The sequence below is a fragment of the Apium graveolens genome, chromosome 2, assembly GCF_009905375.1.
Source record: "Apium graveolens cultivar Ventura chromosome 2, ASM990537v1, whole genome shotgun sequence".
Classification (NCBI taxonomy): Eukaryota; Viridiplantae; Streptophyta; class Magnoliopsida; order Apiales; family Apiaceae; genus Apium; species Apium graveolens.
This window is the reverse complement of record NC_133648.1, coordinates 97,567,263-97,592,084: the sequence shown is the minus strand read 5'-3', so window position 1 is coordinate 97,592,084 and position 24,822 is coordinate 97,567,263. Positions and strand designations below refer to the sequence as shown.

General features: G+C 34.2%; 1 protein-coding gene across 1 annotated transcript; it reads left to right on the top strand.

Annotated features, from left to right (window-relative positions):
* The first annotated feature begins 17,799 nt into the window (after window positions 1-17,799).
* On the top strand, window positions 17,800-18,960 carry LOC141691575 (uncharacterized). The gene has a single exon (XM_074496315.1). It carries the CDS (start codon window positions 17,800-17,802, stop codon window positions 18,958-18,960), a length of 1,161 nt encoding a protein of 386 aa, XP_074352416.1.
* The last annotated feature ends 5,862 nt before the right edge of the window (window positions 18,961-24,822 follow it).

Genomic DNA, 24,822 nt, shown 5'->3' with positions numbered 1-24,822 from the left:
CCCGAAAATTATTAGGATATAACTGGATAAAGTATAATACAAGATTACAACTACCAACCAAAATAATATTATTACAACCCAGAATATAATTTAAAAACCAAATTATTCGATTCCGACTTGGAATCACCAGATAACCCAAAAGTATCTGATTCGGCTAATACATTTCCCACCAACTTATATCGCTTGCTCACACAACATCTACCTGCTCTGGCATCTGAAATCCCACAACACGATAGGGACCGCCACAAACGCTCTTGCGAGCGGTGCGCCTAAGTCTGTCCATCTTCTTGCTTAACTGCCATTGTTAGATCAAAGCAAATAAATGAGCAAAGACGCTCAACAAGTAACTATATAAGCATTTCTAAATATCATCATAATCAACATTAATTCTGGAATTCTATCTCAGAATAAAACTAAGCTAGGTGGCAGTTATCTATTAATGGCTAGGTAAAGGCGTTGAAAGAGGTTCCCGAGCTTTCAAGATTCAAAGTTGAGAGAAATCCGACATTCATCATAATTAATAAAGGGGTTCTCAGATACTTTCTCATTTTAAAGGAAGCAATCATTCAAGCTTCGAGAATCAATAACAAAGTAAAGTGACAGGTTTCTCGATCGAATTTCATAACTTTAAAGAAGATACAATTCAATATGTTTCATTTCAAGTAAAAGAAGCAAACTGCTTTATCAAAGATATACATTTCCTCTTTTATAAAATATTAAAGAACCCTCAATTGGATTATCCATCTTTTAAATGTAATACGGGTGATCAGCCCGTACTGACCTCCATCCGGTCATTAAGGTACGTATAGCATTATTTCAGCCTTATATTGACTAGCCCCTCTAGGCTCTTATATGATTGGACTAGTCCCACTATCCTCTTACGTCTCTATCCAATTATCAAGGAATTCATTTGGAAAACCTTTGTGTTGGAATACAAGAAAGTTTAACTAAATTCAGTTTTAACATTACCGATAAGTGAAATCATTTGGACTCTTTCAAGTCGAAAGTCATTCTAAAGTCCAATTTAAGAATTCAAGGGAAGTAAACAAATCAAAAGTAAGCAGGGATCATAAGTTAAAGATATCGATCAAATATTAAACAGGGTGTATAAGGTCGCAATAAGGATAGTTCCAAAGAACGACGCGTAACAATGCATAAGGGATTATCAAGGAATCTAGGTTAACAAGATGTAGCATATAAAAAGTTCATAAAGACACTCTTAGGGTCAAGGGATCATAAGTTAACAAAATACAAGGATAGGGTATACGTACTTGAAGCAAATGGGTTACTATTAGGGTTCGTCACAAGGATTGATAACAAGATTATCACAAGGAACAATAATAGGGTTTCCATAAGAATCAATAACAAGTTTTACAAAGAACCTTTATCCTATCATGGTATCAACAATAATCTTTATGTAATCAATTCATAACACAAGGCAGAGTTACTTGCCTTAAAAAGCTTTCCTGTTTAATGGAACCTGAGCTACTGCCACCTAAGGTTTCCTTCCCTTTACTAGTCTGAATGCCTCCGCTATCCAAATCTACAATACAAAACAAAACCCTAATTAGATACTTGATCAATTCCCGACATTTCTCAGAACGTCTAATTTCTACCCCAATCGCAATAAATAGTCATCTTATATACATGCATAACACGTAGCACATAATAATATATAGCTTTATACTTTATATATCACCAACTATCTCGAAGCTTTAAACTTAGCAAATAATCACCGATTCCAATAACTCGATACCATAAACAACCTATCCACTAATTTGTCAAGAATCGGTCATGACGTACTCGTAGTTACTCTTACCCTTCTAATACAATCAACCACATCAATCAATTGCAATCAAATTTTTATAATCACTTTTAACATTTGACTCTTATCACAAACCAAACATCACATGAATCACATAATCATTTAGTACTAACATGCAAGTCGACTTCTTAAACCAAATAAGCTACCATGCGCGACTCGAAACATGTACACATTTTAACCATTCCTAAAATCAATATTTTCCATCATGTTTTTAAAAAAATCGAACCAAAAATATGAGAAAACCGAATAAATTCTTTAGAAAATCAACATGCAACCACTTAATACTAACATGCATACTTTTACATTAAAACCGAACCTATCTCTACTTAAACCAAATACCAAATACCTAATTTTGAATCATTCTTAGGAATTTACACACTAAAATTTTAGAAAATCCAAGAACAAACACATGCATGCCTCGATTAATCTAGAATCACCCAAACAAACATCAATGATCACGTAATCGAACCCACACGAAATATACAAATCAAATCATAAACCACATCAACTCAGTCAAATGTTTCAAACCAATTTCTTTTTAAAACTATGCAACATTCGTATTTTTCAATTAAAATGACATGAAACTAACAAAACCAACATGGATGGTCGAAAATCATGAATCGGACTCGATCTAAACCAAGGACTAATGATTAACAACAATTTGAACCATTTTCTTTAAAAACTGAAGCTAAACACGGGGTTTTCGAATTAAAAATCAACATGCATGGAAGGATACTAGTTTAAAATAAAAAGTTTGTATAATTCTTGGACTCATGTACATCATTGTCCCCATCAAGAAAGAGAGAGATGCTCGAAAGTGAGAGAGATAAGAAAAGAAAACCGTGTGGGGAAGGAAGAAAAAAGAAAAGGAAGGTGTGTATGTATATTAGATGGCGGGGGGGGGGTAGTATGGTAATTTGCCATCTATCTCTTGAATTTTTGTTTTGTTTTCTCTCTTTTATTCTAAAATCAATAATCTCTATTAAAACATCTTTATAAAATCAAAAAATATCACGAGTTCCTTTTTTTAAAATAAAGAGCATAAAATTAGCTCTTCTCCCATATTTTAAAATAAAATTTTTGAGAGAATAAATTAATATCTATGGATTTTACAAATAAATCCCAAATAATAGAAATAAACTCTATAAAATCATTTTAAAATATCAGAACATTCAAACAATTCCAGCTATCATTTTTAAAAAGTCCCTTGGACTAATTTATAGATAAAAAACAAATCTCACACATTGATCGCATTTTAATAATTTTCTAAAAATATATAAGGACCAATAAATCCTTATTTAAATCAAATACATCATTTTAAAAACATTTAAAAGCTCACGAATTTACAAATTCACACATGTACTCACAAATAACACATATTCACATAATGTTAGTCACCACAATTATCTATACACCTTATCACATAATTTTCTTTTAATCCATCTTTTGAATAACGGGTCTCGTTCTACTTGACGGTCCGACAATCACAGCTTCAGCCCTTAGCTGACTCATCAAACTGGAACGAGGCTTTGCCCGTTCCTTAATACTATTTCACAGAATTTCACATTAACCACAAAATTTTATAACTTAATATTTTATACCCAAAATTCCACATAATCCATAATTATAACATGAAACTATATTTTATTCAAATAAATATATTACGAAAATCACTATCGCTATAAAAGGGGTTACTATTAGGGTTTATCACAAGGATTGATAACTAGTTTATCACAAGGAACAATAACAGGGTTTCCATAAGAATCAATAACAAGTTTTACAAAGAACCTTTATCCTATAATGGCATCAACAATAATCTTTCTGTAATCAATTCATAACAGAAGGCAAAGTTACTTGCCTTCAAAAGAATTCCTGTTTAATGGAACATGAGCTACTGCCACCTAAGATTTCCTTCCCTTTACTAGCCTGAATGCCTCCGCTATCTAAATTTACAATACAAAACAAAACCCTAATTAAATATTTGATCAATTCCCGATGTTTCTCAGAATGTCTAATTTCTACACCACTCGCAATAAATACTTATCTTATATACACATGCATAACACGTAGCACATAATAAGATATAGCTTTATACTTTATATATCCCAACTATCTCGAAGCTTTAAACTTAGCAAATAATCACCGATTCGAATAACTCGATACCATATTGTAAGTCATATGTCATAGCCTATTTGTATATACGAGGATTCAACTCAACTCAAATAAGAATGTAATAAGTAAATAGTGGATCGACCGTCAGAGAGATCTCGCAAAGTAATATCTGTCAAAGGATTCAGAAACAAGGTTCATCTACAGACTTGAGGAGTTAATTCACTGGAAGAAGTTCAAGAAGTTGATCATGCCTCAGTGATATAAATCAAGATCGTGGATTTAATCAAGTGACAGAGATCTCGTCAGGGTATCAATTAATTACAAGGATTTAATCTGAAGAAAATCAGAGTGTCAAAGTCAAGACATGAAGAAACGTCACGAAAGTTAGTCACTCATGAACTAGACAGTACATCGAGTGTCAGCATTGAAGTGGCGGAATTGATTCATAAGTCTCAGTGATTTTCAGAAGATTGTCAGAAGAATGGATGCTGCTCAGGGTTAGTATTAATTCTCTATTAACTAATTAAGTCATATAATTTAATTAAGAAAATAAATTATATCTGCAAAGATTAATTTATTGATTAATTGAATTAAATTGATTAATTAATTTAGAATTAATATTGAGGATTTACAAGATTTTAATTGGTTTAAAATCTGCTTAAATTCAAAACAAGACAATTCATTTGAACTAGTATGACAATCGGTATGACAATTGATAGTCATACCGAAAGTCATGCCAATACATTTAATTGTCTTATTAGAATTTCTGTTTAGATTAAAATCTGTTATTAATTCAGCAAGACAATTTATTTGAACTAATATGACAATCGGTATGACAATCAATAGTCATACCGAAAGTCTTGCTAGTTCATTTTGATTGTCTTGCTAGTTGTAAATATTGTCATACCGAAAGTCTTGCTGGCCAAAGGATTGTCTTGCCAGGTCAATTCTATTCTGTTGATTAAAAAGAAGCAGACAAGCAGCAGTTCACCACAACTCAATCATCCAACAAACAAAAAACGAGAACACAGCAGCCGCAGCAAATATTTCATTTTTCATCTGCTTATTTCAAAGATCAATTTCTAGATTGCAAAGTTAAATCCAATCAACTAGAAATCTTTATCTTGTTCTTGTGTAACAATCTAGCGGATCAAAATCCCTAGAACTTAATCTCAAATCGCGTTTAGCATTTGATTCTAATTATTGTAAAAATAGAAAAAGTTCATGTCGAATTTATTCTAGATTTGTGATAATTGATTTGAGATTAATTCCTTGTAATCGATACAGTTGTTGTAACACCTTTCAAGTTTAATAATATTTTTATTTAACTTGAATTTTGTTTCACATTTTTTTTATTCCGCATTTAATTCGATTATTCGGTACTGTTTGTATTCAACCCCCCCTTCTACAAACACATTGGGACCTAACAATTGGTATCAGAGCCTTCTGATTAACGAACAAATCAAGATCCTAGACTTTTGTGATTTTTCAACTCCTTGAATTTTTATTTATTCAAAAATTCATAATGACTTCACATAAAGTTGGAACCGTTAAAATTCCACAATTTGATAAAGAAAATTATATTATGTGGAAGAAGAAGATGCTATTATTTTTACAAGTTGCAAATCCCAAATATTCAAACTTGTTAAAGAAGGGTATAAAAACTCCGATGGTTATTGAACCGGAGGTAATAATAGATGGTGTGGTGACTACTGAAGTTAGAACCTATCCAAAAGAGCCTGAAGATTTTACTCCTGCTGAGAAGGAAGAAGCCTCCTTGGATGCCAGCCTTCAATTAATATTAATTGATTCCCTTGATCCCTTGATGAACAGACATGTGATGAACTGTAAAAATTCCAAACACATGTGGGAAACTATTGAGGTGATTAATGAAGGCACAGAGGAAGTTAGGGAGAACAAGTTGGAAATCCTAACCTCTGAATATGAACATTTCAAATCAAATCCAGGAGAAGGAATTACTGAAGTGTTTGAGAGGTACAATGCGTTGATCAACAACCTGAACATCAATGGAAAGTATTATTAAATCAGGGAGGTCAACAAAAAGTTCCTTTTAACACTGCCAGCTCATTTTGAACATAGAATCACTGCCATTAGAGAAGCTAGAGATCTGAGTGAGATTTCTTTGGACAGGCTCTATGGAGTGTTAAAAACCTATGAGTTGGAGCAGATTCAACAGAATGAAGTCTACGGGAAGGATAGAATGGTCAGCACATCTACTGCACTTGTAGCTGAAGGTCAACAACAACAACAATCTCAACAGTTAGAAAGAATGGTACAGTTTTCCAAGGGTGAGGAAAATGAGTTAGTAGCAGAATATGATCCTCCTACTACAAATCAATCAAGTGATGATTTTTATTCCTTGGAAGAGCTGGAGCAATTGGAAGATGAATCAATGGCCCAAATTGTCAAGAGATTCTCCCATGTCAGATTCAGGAGGAATCCCAAGCTTAAGTACAAGTCCAACTACAACAAATTCCAGAAAGGTGGATCTTCATCCTCTAACACCAGCAGTGGTGGGTACAAAACAGGAATGGTTGATCGGAGCACCATTAGATGCTATAACTGCAATGAGTTGGGACACTTTGCCACAGAATGTAGGAAGCCAAAGCAAGTAAGAAAGAACTCTGAAAGGGCTTATCTGGCAAAGGGAAGAAGCTGGGATGATACTGACAGTGAAGATGAAGATGAAGGAAATCTTGCTCTTATGGCTATTGATGGAAAAGCTTCATCGTCAAGAATAGAGGTAAAACTTTCTGATGCTGAAATGGTTTATCATCTAAGAGGTAACTTAGATTGTGCACGTCGTGATAATGAACTGTTAAGTTTACAGATCACAGACCTTGAGAAAGAGGTCAATGAATTAAGACTTGTGCACATTAATCAAGACAAATTAAAAGAACAGGTATCTTTTCTAGAGAATAGAGTTGACTGTTATAGAAAACTCGAAACTATTCTCAAAGACAAGATCACCGGTCTTGAGACTAAGGTTAGAGCCTACTTCAATTCTTGTTCGAAGGCTAAAGAGTTCTACAGTAAGCAAGCTGTTAATCAAACATCTGGAATAGGTTATGATTACAATGTTGCTATTGGAGAATTAGGCATAAACTCTCCTCCTCATGTCTGTGCTAAAGGGAGGGAAGTACCACATGTGCTTAAGGGTGTTGATGAACCCCTCTATAAAGCATCAATTGCTGAACCATTTGATGTGACCTCTTCTGTTATTCAAGAAGAAATACGTGTTGAAGATCTTGCTAATGAGAAGGTTGTTTCCAAGTCAAGTGTGTCGAAAGTTCCAGTCAAAGTTGTGAAAGCAACTGAGACTAACTCAGACACACATGAGTTGGATAACAAAAATGCCATGTCTACCATGCATAAATTGCCTGCTGTTAATCACTCTCATAAAGCATGTGGTGTTTCTAATTGTATGTCTTGTGCTTTTAATATGATGTATGCTTATTTTAATGGTAAGCATGTGTCTAATGATAAGACTACTCCTCGTCAGCATGTGAATAACAAGAAACATGATAGGTGTAAGACTGCTAGTCCTTCTAAGGCTAGAAAGGAGACATTTGTGCCTAAGCTTAAACAGAAATTTGTTAAGGCTGTTTACAAGGTCAAATGTTCAGTCATTGAGGATGTTGAGACCATTAAAATTAAAAATGTTGTTTTGCCTGACAAAGGACAGTTCTACAAGTATGCCGGGCCCAACCAAGTTTGGGTTCCGAAGAAGGTCTAATCCATTTGTAGTGCAGGGCATTAAACAAGTATAACCGGTAGTGTGGATTCTTGACAGTGGATCATCAAGACATATGACCGGAGATAGAGCCCTGCTATTAAATGTGGTTGAGAAAGCTGGCCCCATGGTTACCTTTGGAGATAACAGCAAAGGTTTATCTGAGGGATATGGCTGTTTGCAAGCTGGGAATGTTATCATTGTAATTTTGTATATTGTGCTAGGTTATTATCAGGAAGCAGTATCTAACATATAGCACCAGTGACGAGACTTGAGAATATTACGACATATCAAGCACCTGCTGCACATTACACTTGGAATTGTACTCTAGTAAGATGTGTACAAGTGTACTCCTGGTTGGTAAGTCAAAAGAGGAAGTCAGTGCACCACAGTTCATGAACTTTGCATTTGCAGATCTATTGGACTATGCAATCTCTTCTTCACAATCTCACTTCAGGTTGGTATGAACTAGTATACTGCTCAAGCAATCGTCAAGGACATGGTATGGCACTCTAACTGCAGTTACAATTTTATATGAATAAGTAGAGTCGTCATATTTATAACTATCTTATCACTAAGCACAATCATATTGTTTTATATGTGCAGTGGTATATTGATTATGCAACATAACAATTAGTATCTAAAGTACTTGACAAGTATCGGTCAATGATATGTTGTTAACATTATGTTGCAGATAGTTGTAAGCTTTTGACATGAATGAGAATTACTTAGACTTTACCCTAAGTGATCAATGTTTTATCAAAAACTCATTCATTTTGAAAAACAAAAATTAAACTTCTTTCTACATTAGTGATTTCTTATTTCATGTAAAATCTTTTGAAATCACTATTGTAAATCATTTTCTCTCTATTACCATATGTTCTATGATACAGGTTCAGTCTCCAATGACTTTCTTTCATTGACAGTCATGAGGTTGAAAACCCACAACGTCTATCCCAGACTGTAAAGACAAACACAAAAACAGAACCAACCAACACTCTTTTACCACTAAAAGTAGTATGAATGAGCGTGAGGAAGATAGTGCCTAGTGCACCACATTAGGAAGGTTCTGTAGTCAACCCAGTAGCTCTGTCTCATACATAGATGAGTAGTATTTAAACCGAGACAACTGCTAGCCCCCATATATCTTCTCAAAAAGATGTAATGGCTGAAAAGGCACAAAAACAGTTACTAGATTCATTCTCTCAACAGGGTGAGTCTATTGAATTTTTCCTGTCGGCCAAGGTATCCGATGTAGTGTCACCACTTCAAACATAATCAATTCTTGATGCACAAGGAGAGGTTACACACACAAAGGATGAGTTGATGGAAACAAGAGTTTCGACCATTTTAAGGTCAGATTCGATTGTTCAAGGTTCGTTAGTAGACCAATTGCCTTTACAGGTGTTAGGAGAGGATACTGATCCAAAAGCCATATGTCAGTGGTCAGTGTCTACCTCCCCAGGCTTAAATTCCCTGGATGCATCTGCGGATAGTGGATCTGACATAGGTGCAGATCGGCAACTTGTTGACAATGATTCAGATATAACCTGATGAGTCACAAGGAAATGTCTTCACAGACATTAGAAGGGAACTTTGATCTTTATGCTAAATTCTTTGGATCATTGTTTACCTTCCCAGAATTCAAATCTGGAACCCTAAAAGGGAAACTAGTAACTTGTAAATTATGACTCAGATTCATCTGACGAGTTTAACAAGGATGGGGATTTGTGAACTCCCATTGCACCACCTGTGACCTCCTTTAAGGATGGCTAAGGTGATTTTCCTTGCAGGTACAGCTGGATTATGGAGCTATGAGAGAAGAGTGATACACTTGTGAGAAAGATTGTAAACACGAGTGGAGAGAAGAGTGAAATACATGTGAGGTACACTAAACAGAATCACACACTCACAGTGAGGAAGAAAGAGAAACTACTTGTTATTTCTTTTCCAACCAAGTGAAATATGAGAACTCCTTCAGACGACGGCATACATTCCTTCTTTAAGGGGGAGATAAAAGCTTAAGTAATAGTTTGAAGGATTCCTCAACTAAGGGGGAGAAATAGCAGGGAGTAAGAAAAAGATCCTACTTGTACACTACACCACACCATTGTTGTTTGTAACTACGGATCCTATTGTACGGGAGAGGTGGTAAACACAAGGTGATTTCCTAGTAAGGGAAGAAGCTGTTAGGGGAGTACCATTGGTTTTTATCTGCGGATCCTATTGTACGGGAGAGGTGGTAAAACGAAGGTGATCTTCTTTAATCAGTTGATTCTCATAGGGGGAGAAGCAAGAGATATGGGCTTCTCAACAGGAAATGTGGTTGTACAAATGAAGATGGAACTACTTGAAGATATGTTCAGTCTAGAGGAACATCTACTTGGAATCTGGAAAATGTTAAATCTCATCCAGAATTTTTCTGCTATTTACTTTGCATGTATGTTTATATCTTTTTCTTATTTGATTAGTTGAGTTATCCTCTAGGTATTTGTGTGTTATTGTCTAACAAACAAATAGGGGGAGATTGTAAGTCATATGTCATAGCCTATTTGTATATACGAGGATTCAACTCAACTCAAATAAGAATGTAATAAGTAAATAGTGGATCGACCGTCAGAGAGATCTCGCAAAGTAATATCTGTCAAAGGATTCAGAAACAAGGTTCATCTACAGACTTGAGGAGTTAATTCACTGGAAGAAGTTCAAGAAGTTGATCATGCCTCAGTGATATAAATCAAGATCGTGGATTTAATCAAGTGACAGAGATCTCGTCAGGGTATCAATTAATTACAAGGATTTAATCTGAAGAAAATCAGAGTGTCAAAGTCAAGACATGAAGAAACGTCACGGAAGTTAGTCACTCATGAACTAGACAGTACATCGAGTGTCAGCATTGAAGTGGCGGAATTGATTCATAAGTCTCAGTGATTTTCAGAAGATTGTCAGAAGAATGGATGCTGCTCAGGGTTAGTATTAATTCTCTATTAACTAATTAAGTCATATAATTTAATTAAGAAAATAAATTATATCTGCAAAGATTAATTTATTGATTAATTGAATTAAATTGATTAATTAATTTAGAATTAATATTGAGGATTTACAAGATTTTAATTGGTTTAAAATCTGCTTAAATTCAAAACAAGACAATTCATTTGAACTAGTATGACAATCGGTATGACAATTGATAGTCATACCGAAAGTCATGCCAATACATTTAATTGTCTTATTAGAATTTCTGTTTAGATTAAAATCTGTTATTAATTCAGCAAGACAATTTATTTGAACTAATATGACAATCGGTATGACAATCAATAGTCATACCGAAAGTCTTGCTAGTTCATTTTGATTGTCTTGCTAGTTGTAAATATTGTCATACCGAAAGTCTTGCTGGCCAAAGGATTGTCTTGCCAGGTCAATTCTATTCTGTTGATTAAAAAGAAGCAGACAAGCAGCAGTTCACCACAACTCAATCATCCAACAAACAAAAAACAAGAACACAGCAGCCGCAGCAAATATTTCATTTTTCATCTGCTTATTTCAAAGATCAATTTCTAGATTGCAAAGTTAAATCCAATCAACTAGAAATCTTTATCTTGTTCTTGTGTAACAATCTAGCGGATCAAAATCCCTAGAACTTAATCTCAAATCGCGTTTAGCATTTGATTCTAATTATTGCAAAAATAGAAAAAGTTCATGTCGAATTTATTCTAGATTTGTGATAATTGATTTGAGATTAATTCCTTGTAATCGATACAGTTGTTGTAACACCTTTCAAGTTTAATAATATTTTTATTTAACTTGAATTTTGTTTCACATTTTTTTTATTCCGCATTTAATTCGATTATTCGGTACTGTTTGTATTCAACCCCTCCTTCTACAAACACATTGGGACCTAACACATATACAACCTATCCACTAATTTATCGAGAATCGGTCATGACATACTCGTAGTTAATCTTACCCTTCTAATACAATCAACCACATCAATCAATCATAATCAAATGTTTATAATCACTTTTAACATTTGACTCTTATCACAAACCAAACATCACATGAATCACATAATTATTTTGTACTAAACATGCAAGTCGACTTCTTAAACAAAATAAGCTACCATGCGTGACTCGAAACATGTACACATTTTAACCATTCCTAAAACTAATCTTTTCCATCAATTTTTTTATAAAAATTCGAACCAAAAATATGATAAAACCGAATAAATTCTTTAGAAAATCATCAACATGCAACCACTTAATACTAACATGCATACTTTTAGATTAAAACCGAACCTATCCCGACTTCAACCAAATACCAAATACCAAATTTGAATCATTCTTAGGAATTTACACTCTAAAATTTTAGAAAATCCAAGAACAAACACATGCATGCCTCGATTAATCTAGAATCACCCAAACAAACGTCAATGATCACGTAATCGAACTCACACGCACCATACAAATTAAAATCATAAACCACATCAACTCAGTCAAATGTTTCAAAAGATTTTCTTTTTAAAACTATGTAACATTCAGATTTTTTAATTAAAATGACATGCAACTAACAAAACCAACTTGCATGATCTAAAATTGTGAATCAGACCCGATCTAAACCAAGGATTAATGATCAACAATAATTTGAACCATTTTCTTTAAAAACCGAAGCTAAAAACGGAGTTTTCGAACTAAAAATCAACATGCATGCAAGGATACTAATTTAAAATAAAAATTTTATATAATTCTCGGACTCATGTACATCATTGTCCCCATCGGCTCACCGGAGGTTCACCGCCGACGGCGGCAAAGCACGGTGGTGCCCCGTTTCGAGGTTTCCAACCGAAATCCACCACTAATCAGTTTTTAACTCCACAAACACACATGCAATCACAAAATCATCACCAATAATCATAAGAAATCAAATCCCCTTTAATTACATCTAAAACCGAACTAAACCCAAACTTGGGGTTTTCGAAAACTTAGAGATAGCTACATGCAATCATATACTTGTGTAAAGGAAGCAAAACCCTTCATAACTATGGGTTTAAAATCGAATATAGAAGAAAAATGAGGGAGAGAATGAAGAGAGAGAGTACCGAGAGTAGAGAGAGAGATGCTCGAGAGTGAGAGAGAGAGAAGAAAAGAAAATCGGGTGGGGAAGGAAGAAAAAAGAAAAGGAAGGGGGGTAGTATGGTAATTTGCCATCTATCTCTTGATTTTTTGTTTTCTTTTCTCTATTTTATTATAAAATTAATAATCACTATTAAAACATCTTTATAAAATGATAAAATATCACGAGTTCCATTTTTAAAATAAAGAGCATAAAATTAGCTCTTTTCCCATATTTTAAAATAAATTTTTGAGCGAACGAATTAATATCTATGGATTTTACAAATAAATCCCATATAATAGAAATCAACTCTATAAAATTATTTTAAAATATCAGAACATTCAAACAATTCCAGCTATCATTTTTAAAAAATCCCTTGGATTAATTTAGAGATAACAAAACAAATCTCACACCTTGATCACATTTTAATAATTTTCTAAAAATATATAAGGACCAATAAATTCTTATTTAAATCAAATAAATCATTTTAAAAATATTTAAAAGCTCACGAATTTACAAGTTCACACACGTACTCACAAATAACACATATTCACATAATGTTAGTCACCACAATTATCTATACACCTTAGCACATAATTATCTTTTAATCCATCTTTTGAATAACGGTCCCGTTCTGATTTGACGGCCCGACAATCACAACTTAAGCCCTTTACTGACTCATCAAATTCGAACGAGGCTTTACCCGTTCCTTAATACTATTTCACAGAATTTCACATTAATCACAAAATTTTAGGACTTAATATTTTATACCCAAAATTCCACATAATCCACAATTATAACATGAAACTATATTCTATTCAAATACATATATCGCAAAAATTCCAGTCGTTACACTAGTTGTAAAAATGCACTATGTAATTTATAAAACAATAAAATAAACGAAATCAACAATGGCAATTTCCATTGCCACAAAAAAACCCTAGTTATCTCTAGAAAATTTAATATTTTCCCTAAAATATAAATCATGTATCAAATTATAATGGACCTAAAGTGTAATTATCGTAATTGCTAGTCTCCAAAATATGCAGAAAAATGTCTAATATCAGAACTTCTTTATAAAATATCTTGGCTATTTTTTACGAAGTGATGACCGTGACCTATATTAATAATTGGGTTTTTTCATAAATACCAAAGTTTTACAAACTTTTTGTAAAAATACTGTCATTTTTTAAAACAAATTGCAAAAAATACTATCTTTCAAAAAATATTTGCAAAAATACGGAGGTTACATTTGCAACCATATCTGTAACGGCTAGTAACCATATATGCAACCAGAAATGTAAATTTGAAAAAAATCTGTTGAAAATTACATTTAGTTACAAAATAAGTTGTCCAGGTGGTTGCAAATGGCGAAAAATGAATGCCCCTGCGGGGCCAATACTAATACCACAAAGCAACCATGAAATCAACTGGAAACAACCCCATCTAAAAATCACCATGTAGATCCACCGACGAAGCAACAAAAAGAAAATTAGAAAACAAAATAAAATAAAATAAAATTATAAAAATAATAAATTAACACCAAAACCTTATATCCCTGATCTCTCAAATCTCAACCAACTTTACCGGGACCTATACATACAAACAATTATACGTATAAATCAAAGCTATTTTCAATTTTAACCATGTCTTCCCAACCAGCAATTCTCCCGATCACGAATCCCCAAACCATCGCCGTCGAATCACAAGCTCCGGCGACTAGACCGGCGTTCCGAGCATTCAGCTCCAACATTACTGAAACCGTCCGTACAAGTCTCGCCGCCCGTGGTCGGAGACTGCAGAGATTTAAAATGAGGTTGTGTAATTAGAAGGGAGGTGATTGGGTGCGGTGGTTTGAGGGTGGCTATCGGAGGTGAGTGGTGGCGGAGGAATGGAGGAGGTGGTCATTGATGAAATTGTGGATGAGGAGGTTGTGTAATGAGAAGGAGAGGGAGGCAGTGAGAGGAGAGTGAGAGAGAGTAGAGAAGTTAAAAAAAGGAATGAGAAGATGAAGATCGTATTTTTACAATTTAATTGTTTGTATGTTTAAAAAGATACTCCCTCTGTCCCTCCCATTTGTTTACACTTTCCTTTTTGGGATGTCCCTTCCAATTGTTTACATTTCAAAATTTTCCAAAAATAGTAAAGTTTTTATAATTTTTAAATTAACTACATCCACTACTTTCCTCCACTATACCCACTTTATACATATAATATTAATCGGTCCCACTACTTTACTCATTTTTTCAACTTTTCTCCACTATTTTATCATTTTTCTTAAACTCCGCGCCCAAGTGGACATTTGCAAGATTTTAAGTTAGTAGAGTTGCAAATAAATTTTCAAAAATTGATATATTTGTCAAATTCCTGAAAAAAAATTCACAGTAGCAATTTATAGTTACTAACTTATTATCGGACCTTACTTTTTTATGTGATATGTGTCTATCACACATTAAAATAATTCGTTAATAAATTATGTGTTTAATCTGAAATATGTTTGATTTGGTTTATAAAAGAACACATTTGCTTAGTATTAAGATCATGTATTTCATTTCTTGTTTCTACATATTTACAGTTTTTGAAGTTTCATTGGTTTACTCAGAGATAAAGAAGATGTACTTGTGCAAAATAAAAATAAAGTTGTTAGTAGCATGGAGATGGAATAAAGGGGATGCATTGCGGAAACGAGAGACGCAGGTGGAGTATAATAGTAAAGTTTCATGATTTTTATTTGATTCTTTGTAGGCATGTTATGTAACAAAAAACAAAGGCAGTGAACAAGATAGATTTGGGTTATAATCATTCTACAATGTACAGGAGGCCTCAGCTTTAAGATTCGTTGAACACTGGCTTCTCATTCAGAGGATAGTTATGGTATCAGACTATCAGTACATAGGATAATGCTTAGGCCGATCATCAAATCTATCACAAAAAAAACTTAACATATATGTTGATGTGATAGTGGTTATTTATACTCCCTCCGTCCCTAAAAATGTTTCCTATCTATATTGTACACGTTTGCGAATATACATTTTGATTGTTAATATCTTTAATTTTGTATTAGTATTAAATATAAAAACTTCATTGTGTTAAAGTACTCGTTAATACGAATCCAACAAAATCACTAATAACTATATATGATCTTATAGATTATACGTAAATTAGTAGTCAATCACTTGCCATGAATAGTACAAAAAGTCAAAATGAGAAACATATTTTGGGACGGAGGGAATAGTTGATAAGCATTATATTATAGTTTTATAGTTCAATTTCATATACTAGATTAGTGATAAAAATTATCATTTAACATTAATATATTACACGCACACGTCAGTATCAAACTATCAATTATCAAAGATTTAAAATATAGTATCAAACTATCAATTATCATAGATTGAAAATATAGAAACATAGAGAAACATAGTAATAGTTTAATAGAAAGAGAGATGAATGCCCTCTCAATTAGTCGATTCGTCAGTCCATCACCGTTAGTTCGTCAATTGGGTTTGAAAGGAGTTAAAACCCAAAAAGTAAAAAAGATGAATTACTGGATCGTGGGTACTATATTTTTTTTAAATCTATTAATACTTTTTAGTTGAAATATCAATATTGCCCCTGATTTTTTTACTTCTTCACCGTTTTTTTGTTAACCGATGTTGATCAATTAATTCGAATTTGACCGTCTTGAGCGCCTTATACCGATTTTGACCATTTTTTGAATAAATTGTCTAATAGCCCGCCTAGGCCCACCTCAGGTATTTTAGGGGCGTCTAGCGCCTAGGCGACGACGATTTTTAGAACACCGGTCATGAGTGCCAAAAATGATTATAAGTAGATGCTTTTTGGAATGCTTGTTTTGTGAACTACAAGACTTAAAATGAAGGGATTCAACTATTCAAGTCATTCAACTTTCAAACTGATGCTTGTCAACAACAAAACCTTTTAGAGTGCCAAAAAAAAATCTATATTCATTGCTCAATGATCTTGGACTTGCATCAATCTAATATCTTGTATGTTTTTCTGAACGCAGTACTTTATCGAAATAAATTAGAATAAATATTTTCATTTATTTGAACCAGGGGAAACTCCTGGAACATACATTTGTTGAAGGCGAGGGAGAGCAGCTCTGAATCTGATTGCCCCAATACAAACCGTTATAAGATAAGATTGAAAAACATGTTTTGTTCTAATTGAAAAGTTCCAAGCTTTTATCAGGAGGGGCACGTGTTTTAAAAAAAATCTCAAACACTCTTGTGTTTATCGACGTGGGATGTTAAAACATTCTTACCATTAAGCAGGGAAAAAACTGATTCAAACATGTCCGGGTGTCTTATAAAGTGCAACAGGGAACATTTGGTTGTCAAATTGTCTCCAGGGAACTAAGCATTGCATACGCGTTGTATCATTTGGATTATCATGAGCGCCAAAAATGATTAATGTTTTTTTGGAATGCTTCTCCCAGAAGATGTTTCTTGAACTACAAGACTCAAAGGAACTGATCTTATATCGACAAATATAGAATGTATTCATTTCTTCATAATCTTCGACTTGCATCAATCTTATATCTTGTATGTTTTCCTGAATTTTATCGAAATGAATCGGACACGAAATACATTTCACTCCAACTAAGTGAACATAACTGGAGCATCCTACTCAGAATATTTGTTGTTGAAGGCGGGTGAGCAGCTCTGATTACCCCAATACAAAGCCGTTAGATAAGATTGAAAAACGTGTTTTTGTTGTAATTGAAAAGTTCCAAGCTTTTTATCAGTCTCGAGGTAAGGATGGCCACATGACTCTACTTGCCACATCATCACTCGCTTACAGCTGTCAACATATAATTAGTGTCCAGAGGACCCGTCTTACAATATTGGCTTATAAATACATGCGCCTTATCTTACGGAAGAGCATTCAAGTACATAAATAAATCTCACTAAATACCTCTCATAAGATCACATTCTTAAATACTTTCACTCTATTGCATTTGCATCATCTTTACATTATGGCTTCAGCTTGTGTTAAAAACATTGCATTGTCGCCAGAGAAATTTCTGGACTGTCCACCCAGTTATTCGTCATTCGGTTGGTGTATGTCCTTTAGCCGTGATGGAGAAGCTTCTACATCTTCTTCTGTTAAGCCTGCACCTACGGAAACTATTGAATCAGATCACCAAGTTTCTGATAAAGACTTCGAGTTTCGGCTTGAGGAGCCGGTTGAAATGCTTCCAGCTGATGAGTTATTCTCCGACGGCAAGCTAATGCCGCTTCAACTTTCCGCATTCCAGCCCGCGGAAAGTTCGTCGGAGATCAGGTTGCTGGATACAACTAAAGCTCATCAGAGCTGTAAGGTTGTTGAATTAGATCCTTACTTATTTTCACCTAGGGCACCAAGTTGTGCTACTCGGTGGAAGGAGCTTCTTGGATTGAAGAAATTGTACCACAACAATGCGCAACAGGATAACCAGAATACGACATCCTCTGGAATCATTGCTAATAAATCTCTCAAACATTTGCTTCATAGAAGCTCGAAATCAGCCCCAATTGATTCGTCTCTTAGCTTTCCTTTGCTAAGAGACAGAGACGGGACAATTACAATATCGTCTCGTTTGTCTCACAGAGATGAGGTGAATACAGTATCATCTCGTTTGTCTCAGTCATCTTTGTCGTCTAATCATGATCACGATAATGTTCCTAGACGGTCTCTTAATTTTGAGAAGCATGCTAGTTTGAACAAGCATTCAGCTAGAAATCCTAGAATTAGATTGGTGAAGAATAGGGAAGGTAGTATTAGTACAAGTCCAATGCGGAGACAGGTAGATAACACAGCAGCAAGATTAGAGCGTGGAGTGTCTCTAGATAGTCCGCGTATGAATTCATCAGGGAAAATTGTGTTTCAGAGCTTGGAGAGGAGTTCAAGTAGTCCAAGTAGCTTTAACGGTGGTCCTCGATACAAGCACCATGGTGTGGAAAGGTCGTATTCAGCTAATGTTAGAGTTACTCCAGTTCTGAATGTTCCTGTTTGTTCAAAATCAGGTAGTGTATTCGGTATTTCACTCTTCTCTGCACCTCCGCATAAAAGAGATGGTGGTGCCAGCTGTGGTAATTCTAGCCGGAGCCACAATCACCAGCAGAGTAGCAGCAGGATCAAAACGGATCAATTTTGATAATTTAACAGCTTAGAGGCTGATAATGTACCAATACCTTATAGGCTGACACTTATCTACAAGCGAAAATACACTAGAGATGACTGTATTTGTTAATTAACCATAACTATTTATCCTTGTTTTAACCGTCTAACATTGTTTTCGAGTTTTTGAGGCATATGTAAATATTACGAGATGGAAAATGCTGGATCCACAAAATTGAATACAAAATTTTGCACAAAATAACATGTGATAGATTATAATTGAAATTGACTCACTGTATTCAAATAAATAGCACCAATCAAACTATCACACATCATTTGTCACATAATTTGTGAATAATTTTGTGCATGTAGCTACTCTTACGAGATAAGGCATATTTCATGTTCAACTCTTGATCCAACTCTATTTAGTTGTTCCTTGAAATCTCGGATTTTTTTCATTCACAAAGTGTTACCGTTAAGCTGCAGCAGCACTGTAATGTGACATGTGAGTGGCATGTTAGGTGTCTCAATCTGGCAGTATATTTCTACTTTAATGCAAATCTTTATTCTGTTTTCTTTCTACTGGTTGAGCTCTCGGAAATGAAACCAAAATATTCAGAAAATGCCAGCTCTGGCGATTATATAAATTGCCAATTTGCATCTCACTCTGATTCTCAACTTTTCTTCTTTTAACTTATGCTTGCTTATTTATTCTGATAATTTTTTACTAGTTGCAGGTTAATTTGTTTACTCTGAATCTTACTAGACTTGTGTCTCCTGGATGCTTAGCTGAAGCTTCGTGGATGTTTCCCTGCTTAATCTTAGATGATTTTATTAGCAGATGAATATTATAAAATTGTGCAAGTACTATCATTCTTACTTTAAACTAAGCAGATAATTGTTTTCAAGAAATTTACATTCTAAAATGCTGATGTTACATTATACTGTGCTTTTGCCTTGGTTACTGAGATTATAGTACCCTTAATCTCATTTTAGACATGATTAATATGATTAGGTGCTGTAATGCTTTTCACATTTGGATGATTTATTCGGTTTTACTATTTGTCGTTTACAGCAAATAATGGTACATGATGACAAAGTTTTGTGAATAAACTTTATATATTTCTTAGCTTAAAATATTCTCCATTAGTTTAGGACTTGTATAGGAATGTCCCTCGGGAGTGTCTCGTCTCAAACACTGGGGGCTTTGGGTAAACACCTTCTCAACGAGCACATCTTCCCTGTTATGTTGCTGGAAACCTAAATCAACCCGCCATTGAAGTATATACTTAAGCTATAAACTAATTTCAATTAGCAAAAGAAAGCTATAAACTAATCTCATGGGTGGAACTGTAGAGTCTTGGTCAAGATGCAAGATGCAGCAATAACAGAGCAGGGACTAGCAATCACTTTTTTCATTTTCCAGGTTTTTGTCAGACTTAGTTAAATCACCACTGATAATCTGAAATGATACATTTGAAACTAACCCTAGCAGACTACCAACTAGCAGCTCCCCTCCACAAAAATTAAATTTAAATCATATCAATTGAACCGTACAAATATCTGGTTATAATTTTAAATTAATTATAAAAACTAAATGTAATTTTTTTAAATTTTGTAATATTTAGCCATGAGATTTACAAACAACACATATTTGGTTTAAGAAGTTAGATTTTCCATCAATGTTAGGATGTATTCATTTGCTATCCAAGTAAATGAGTAATTGCGGGTACTTCATGGGTTCAACTTACAAACTTAAAACTAGAAACTTAAATTTGTTTGTTTTTGGGGGGAGCCTGTACTCTTACTGTCTTCCCAATTATTTTGTGACAGTGCCATCTTATAAAATGGTGGCCAAATTTATCAAGTCCAAAACTAGTTCTCACTCCTATCATGTATCAACCCTCTCCACACAATCTGTCCACCATGATATCTACCGCTCCTCACCCAAAACCACTTAATAATCTCTGCCAACCCAATCAAAGTTTGGGATGAATTTTTATGAACACGCAAAAGAGTTGCACTTGCACATATTGCACACATATTGTTTGAAGAGGCATCAATGGAGTAAGGTTAAAACATTAAATTTCTCTGTTTTGTTTAAGAAGAGAGAGATAAAATAGGCCAACATGTAAGGGTGAGTAGAGGATTAATCATAAACATTTAACATAATTAAATGAATGTTATTTTAACATATACAGTAGTAGAGTGGACAAATATACAAGTAAAAAAGAGTTGAAAAATAGGATGAGCAGGTCAGAAATCAGCACAACAACGTGCCCTCTATAGTGTCGGTCAGTCTCTCTGCATTTTTCTTGCATTTTCAATCCTGTCTAGATTCCCCTGCACCATGCCTCCTTTAATGAGAGGGAAAAAATAACTTGTAATATAGTAAATATTTGTTTAGTGAATACTGGATATCTGTAAAATGATGTTGATTCGTCTTTTTTTTTTCCGTCAAATTAAACTGTCAGTTTTACCAAGATGCACATATTTATGTATGGAAATGACTTGTCGACCAAAGTCATTCGACTTGGTAACTATGTTCTAACGATTAGCTTTGTTTGTCAGATCTCGTAGTGGATTGATTTTGTTCAAAATTTTAATTGGTAAAAAAGATTTGTTGTAAATTTTGTTCAATAACAGTTGTAGCCAAGTATTAAGCAACAAAATATCAATTTTCGGAAATCATCCTGGACTAAAGTTATATTGTATTGTAGTAATATTTTCTCCTCTCTAGCAATTGAAAAGGATGATATTGAGGTTATAATACTCGGGATGGCCTGAACACAGGGCCCACAGATTTTGGCGCGGCCTTTAACAGAATTTTGAAAGGTTCCTTTTTGTTTGTTTTTTTTTACTGCCCTAAAAAGTACATCTCATCCTCCTATACCTTAATTTGTCTTTGCATTGCTACAATTTATGTTTGTCCTCTCCTTGTGATTTTCCATGTGACCATATCGTAGCAGCCACTTTAATTTGCTACCTACTTGCCTGAATCCCTGGTCTTTCAATTTCCCGCCATGTATGTATATAAACTATCTAAGACCATTTTTTAATGTTTCTTCTATTGTTGCCAAGTGCATATAGTTTCCTGTGCCCTATGATCTCGTTAGTCAGCTCACAGACCGCTACTACTGGTGTCCGTAGCTCGGAATCTGGAAGCCAAGTCCCGTATTCTCAAGTTATTTTACTTATTATTAAATGTTGCACAATTTTTCTCAACAAAAATCAGTGACTGAGATGATACAATACACTAGTATCAAAATTTACTTACCATTTCGGAATGACGTTTCAATCTTACGGTGCTCGAAAATTCTCATTACTTCGGTTCCCCCTTGCTACTAGTTTACACTTGATGTCTCACTCTAATCCGCATATCTGAACTATTAAATCTAAACCGAAATTAAAATACATTACCGTAATTATCCAAAAATCTATTACAAATATGTCTATTATAAAAACGCAACTAACGGAAGTCCAAAAGTCAATTTACTTCAATACTAAGTACTCGAATTTCAATAATATCCAACTCGAATCTTAGACGAAATCTGAAATCATAAGTAATGAGGTATACAACCCAGCAAGAAAATAATCGATCAAACTAGTAGGCCAAACAACATATACACATATAACAAAATACGATAATTTTTACGATACGATAACGACATGCGAAACAAACACTTTCGATACATATTCTTATTCGATACATATACCACATACCACATAAACAACAATAATTTAAAATTCATAATACATGCCACAACCACTACAACCCGTTGATAACGACCCTAAATTTTCAGAAAACCGTCATTACAATCTGGTGACTCGGTCCTAAGTTCTTATTCGATATTTTCACAAATCATGACATAAATCAAAGATCCATAATTATCGTTTCGACACAACACATATACAATAATACGTATAATATAACACATAATACTTTCAACTATATCATCATTTAACCCAAATTTTGATAATCAAATATACACACGTAACATATAGTTTAGAAAACACTATCAAAATCGATCGAAAACTTACCTCGAAACCTGACCAGATCTGTTTTTAGCTTTTTTGACCATCTAAACGATGTTTTCTTGTAAAAAACGAAGCATGAAAGTTGAAAAGAACGAAAAGAACTTTTTGAAAAGTCAAGAAGGAACGAATTTTGACTTATGATGAATTAACTATGAATTTCATAAGACTGTTGAATTGTGTGTAAAATAACTCTACGAATTTTAATAAAAAAAGGGAGGTTGGCGAATATGATGTATTTATAACGATACAAAACCCTTTTCCCTAACCACCAAATTATCTGTATTTAAATCTGATCCAAATATTTGGCTCATTAGCCTAATTTAATTTTAAATCTTAATCCTTATCTAATTTTAATCCTTTTTATTCTATTATTCTACTATTAATATTGATAGGGAATAAAAATAACCCTAATTGTGGAGTTAATGTCGAATTAATTAGACCTGATTTGGTTAAAGGGAAATGCCCAATTAATGAGGCCCAAAATCCTAATTATTTATTAAATTCATAATTAATAAAGTAGATAATTAAATAGCCCAATAAATGTGTTCAAGTAAGTAACTACTTCTACAAGAAGTAGCCTCCAAGTAACCTAAATTCAGAAGGAAACTAATTCCTGCTTTCTAGGACTCCCAAGTCCAATCAAAGATGGATACTTTCCCACCAAGTCACCCAATTCTACCATAATTCCTAGACTCTCAACGTTTATATACAGGGTCTTACCCCTTCAACTTCAAGGGGACGTTTTTTTTGGACAAGAGCTACATAAGTCACCACTATGAAACCACATTTTGGAGCACGACTTTAAGTATCGCAAAACCGTGAAGGCATCCTATAAGCCACGAGGTCATTACCTGGAACGATATTTTAAACTTAGTCCTTGAAGGACATGAAAGTCACTACATCCTTGGTGAGCTCTCGCTGTCATAGCTCCGAGGGCAAGCATCACCAAGATCTATATTTTGGCTTGATCCTTGGCACACGTCAAGGTACGTAGGCATCTTTTGAGGGAAGATTCAAGTCATGAAACACAACCACAACCATTAAAACTCGAAACTTATCAAACCCTAACATGAAATACACGCAATAAATAAATACATGTTTTTTATCCATAACATTTGGCGCCGTCTGTGGGAAGAAGACGACAACCATGAAAGCACAAAGAAGTACCGATAAACCACCTGATGAGATGCGCAATATTGCATCAAATGTTGAGATTCCACCACAGTCAAACCTCGATATCTGAGGGACTAATCTCCCAGGGACGAAGATCCCCATTACCCAACTGCTGAATCAAAGAACGGTCTCCAACCTCAACGGATGCATAATTAAACAAAGAGTCTCAAACTATAGATGGTACTCTCGCTAATGAACACCTGAATTTCAGATGTTAATAATTTGCTTCCATCATGGGTGAATGATCACCCACCTTATGAGATGCAAAATTTTGAGAATAAACGCAACGTCGAGTGCATATGTTTCAAGGAAACTACAAATACCTATATTTCAAGGAAGCTGAAGGTACCCCAATCTGGGCATATGGTGGATTCAGTTATCTGGATAGCCACGTAAGAAATTTTTCAAACTCTCTACTACAACAACCGATGAACAATTTTATAAAGTGCATGACGTTTTCTTAAACCCGGGGGGGGGGCATGACTCGATAATGGTGCAAAAGTGCATGAGCTATCTTGTATCCCCCGAGATCATGAAATGAGGATAAAAAGAATCTTTGTATGATCTATACCGATTCAAAAAAAATCCTTGATCACCATATAATTGAATGATAGGATGTCAATGATAGTCCAACAAGGAGCCTGGGATGTTAAATTTAATTTATCATTAGTTGAAACCAATATGAAAA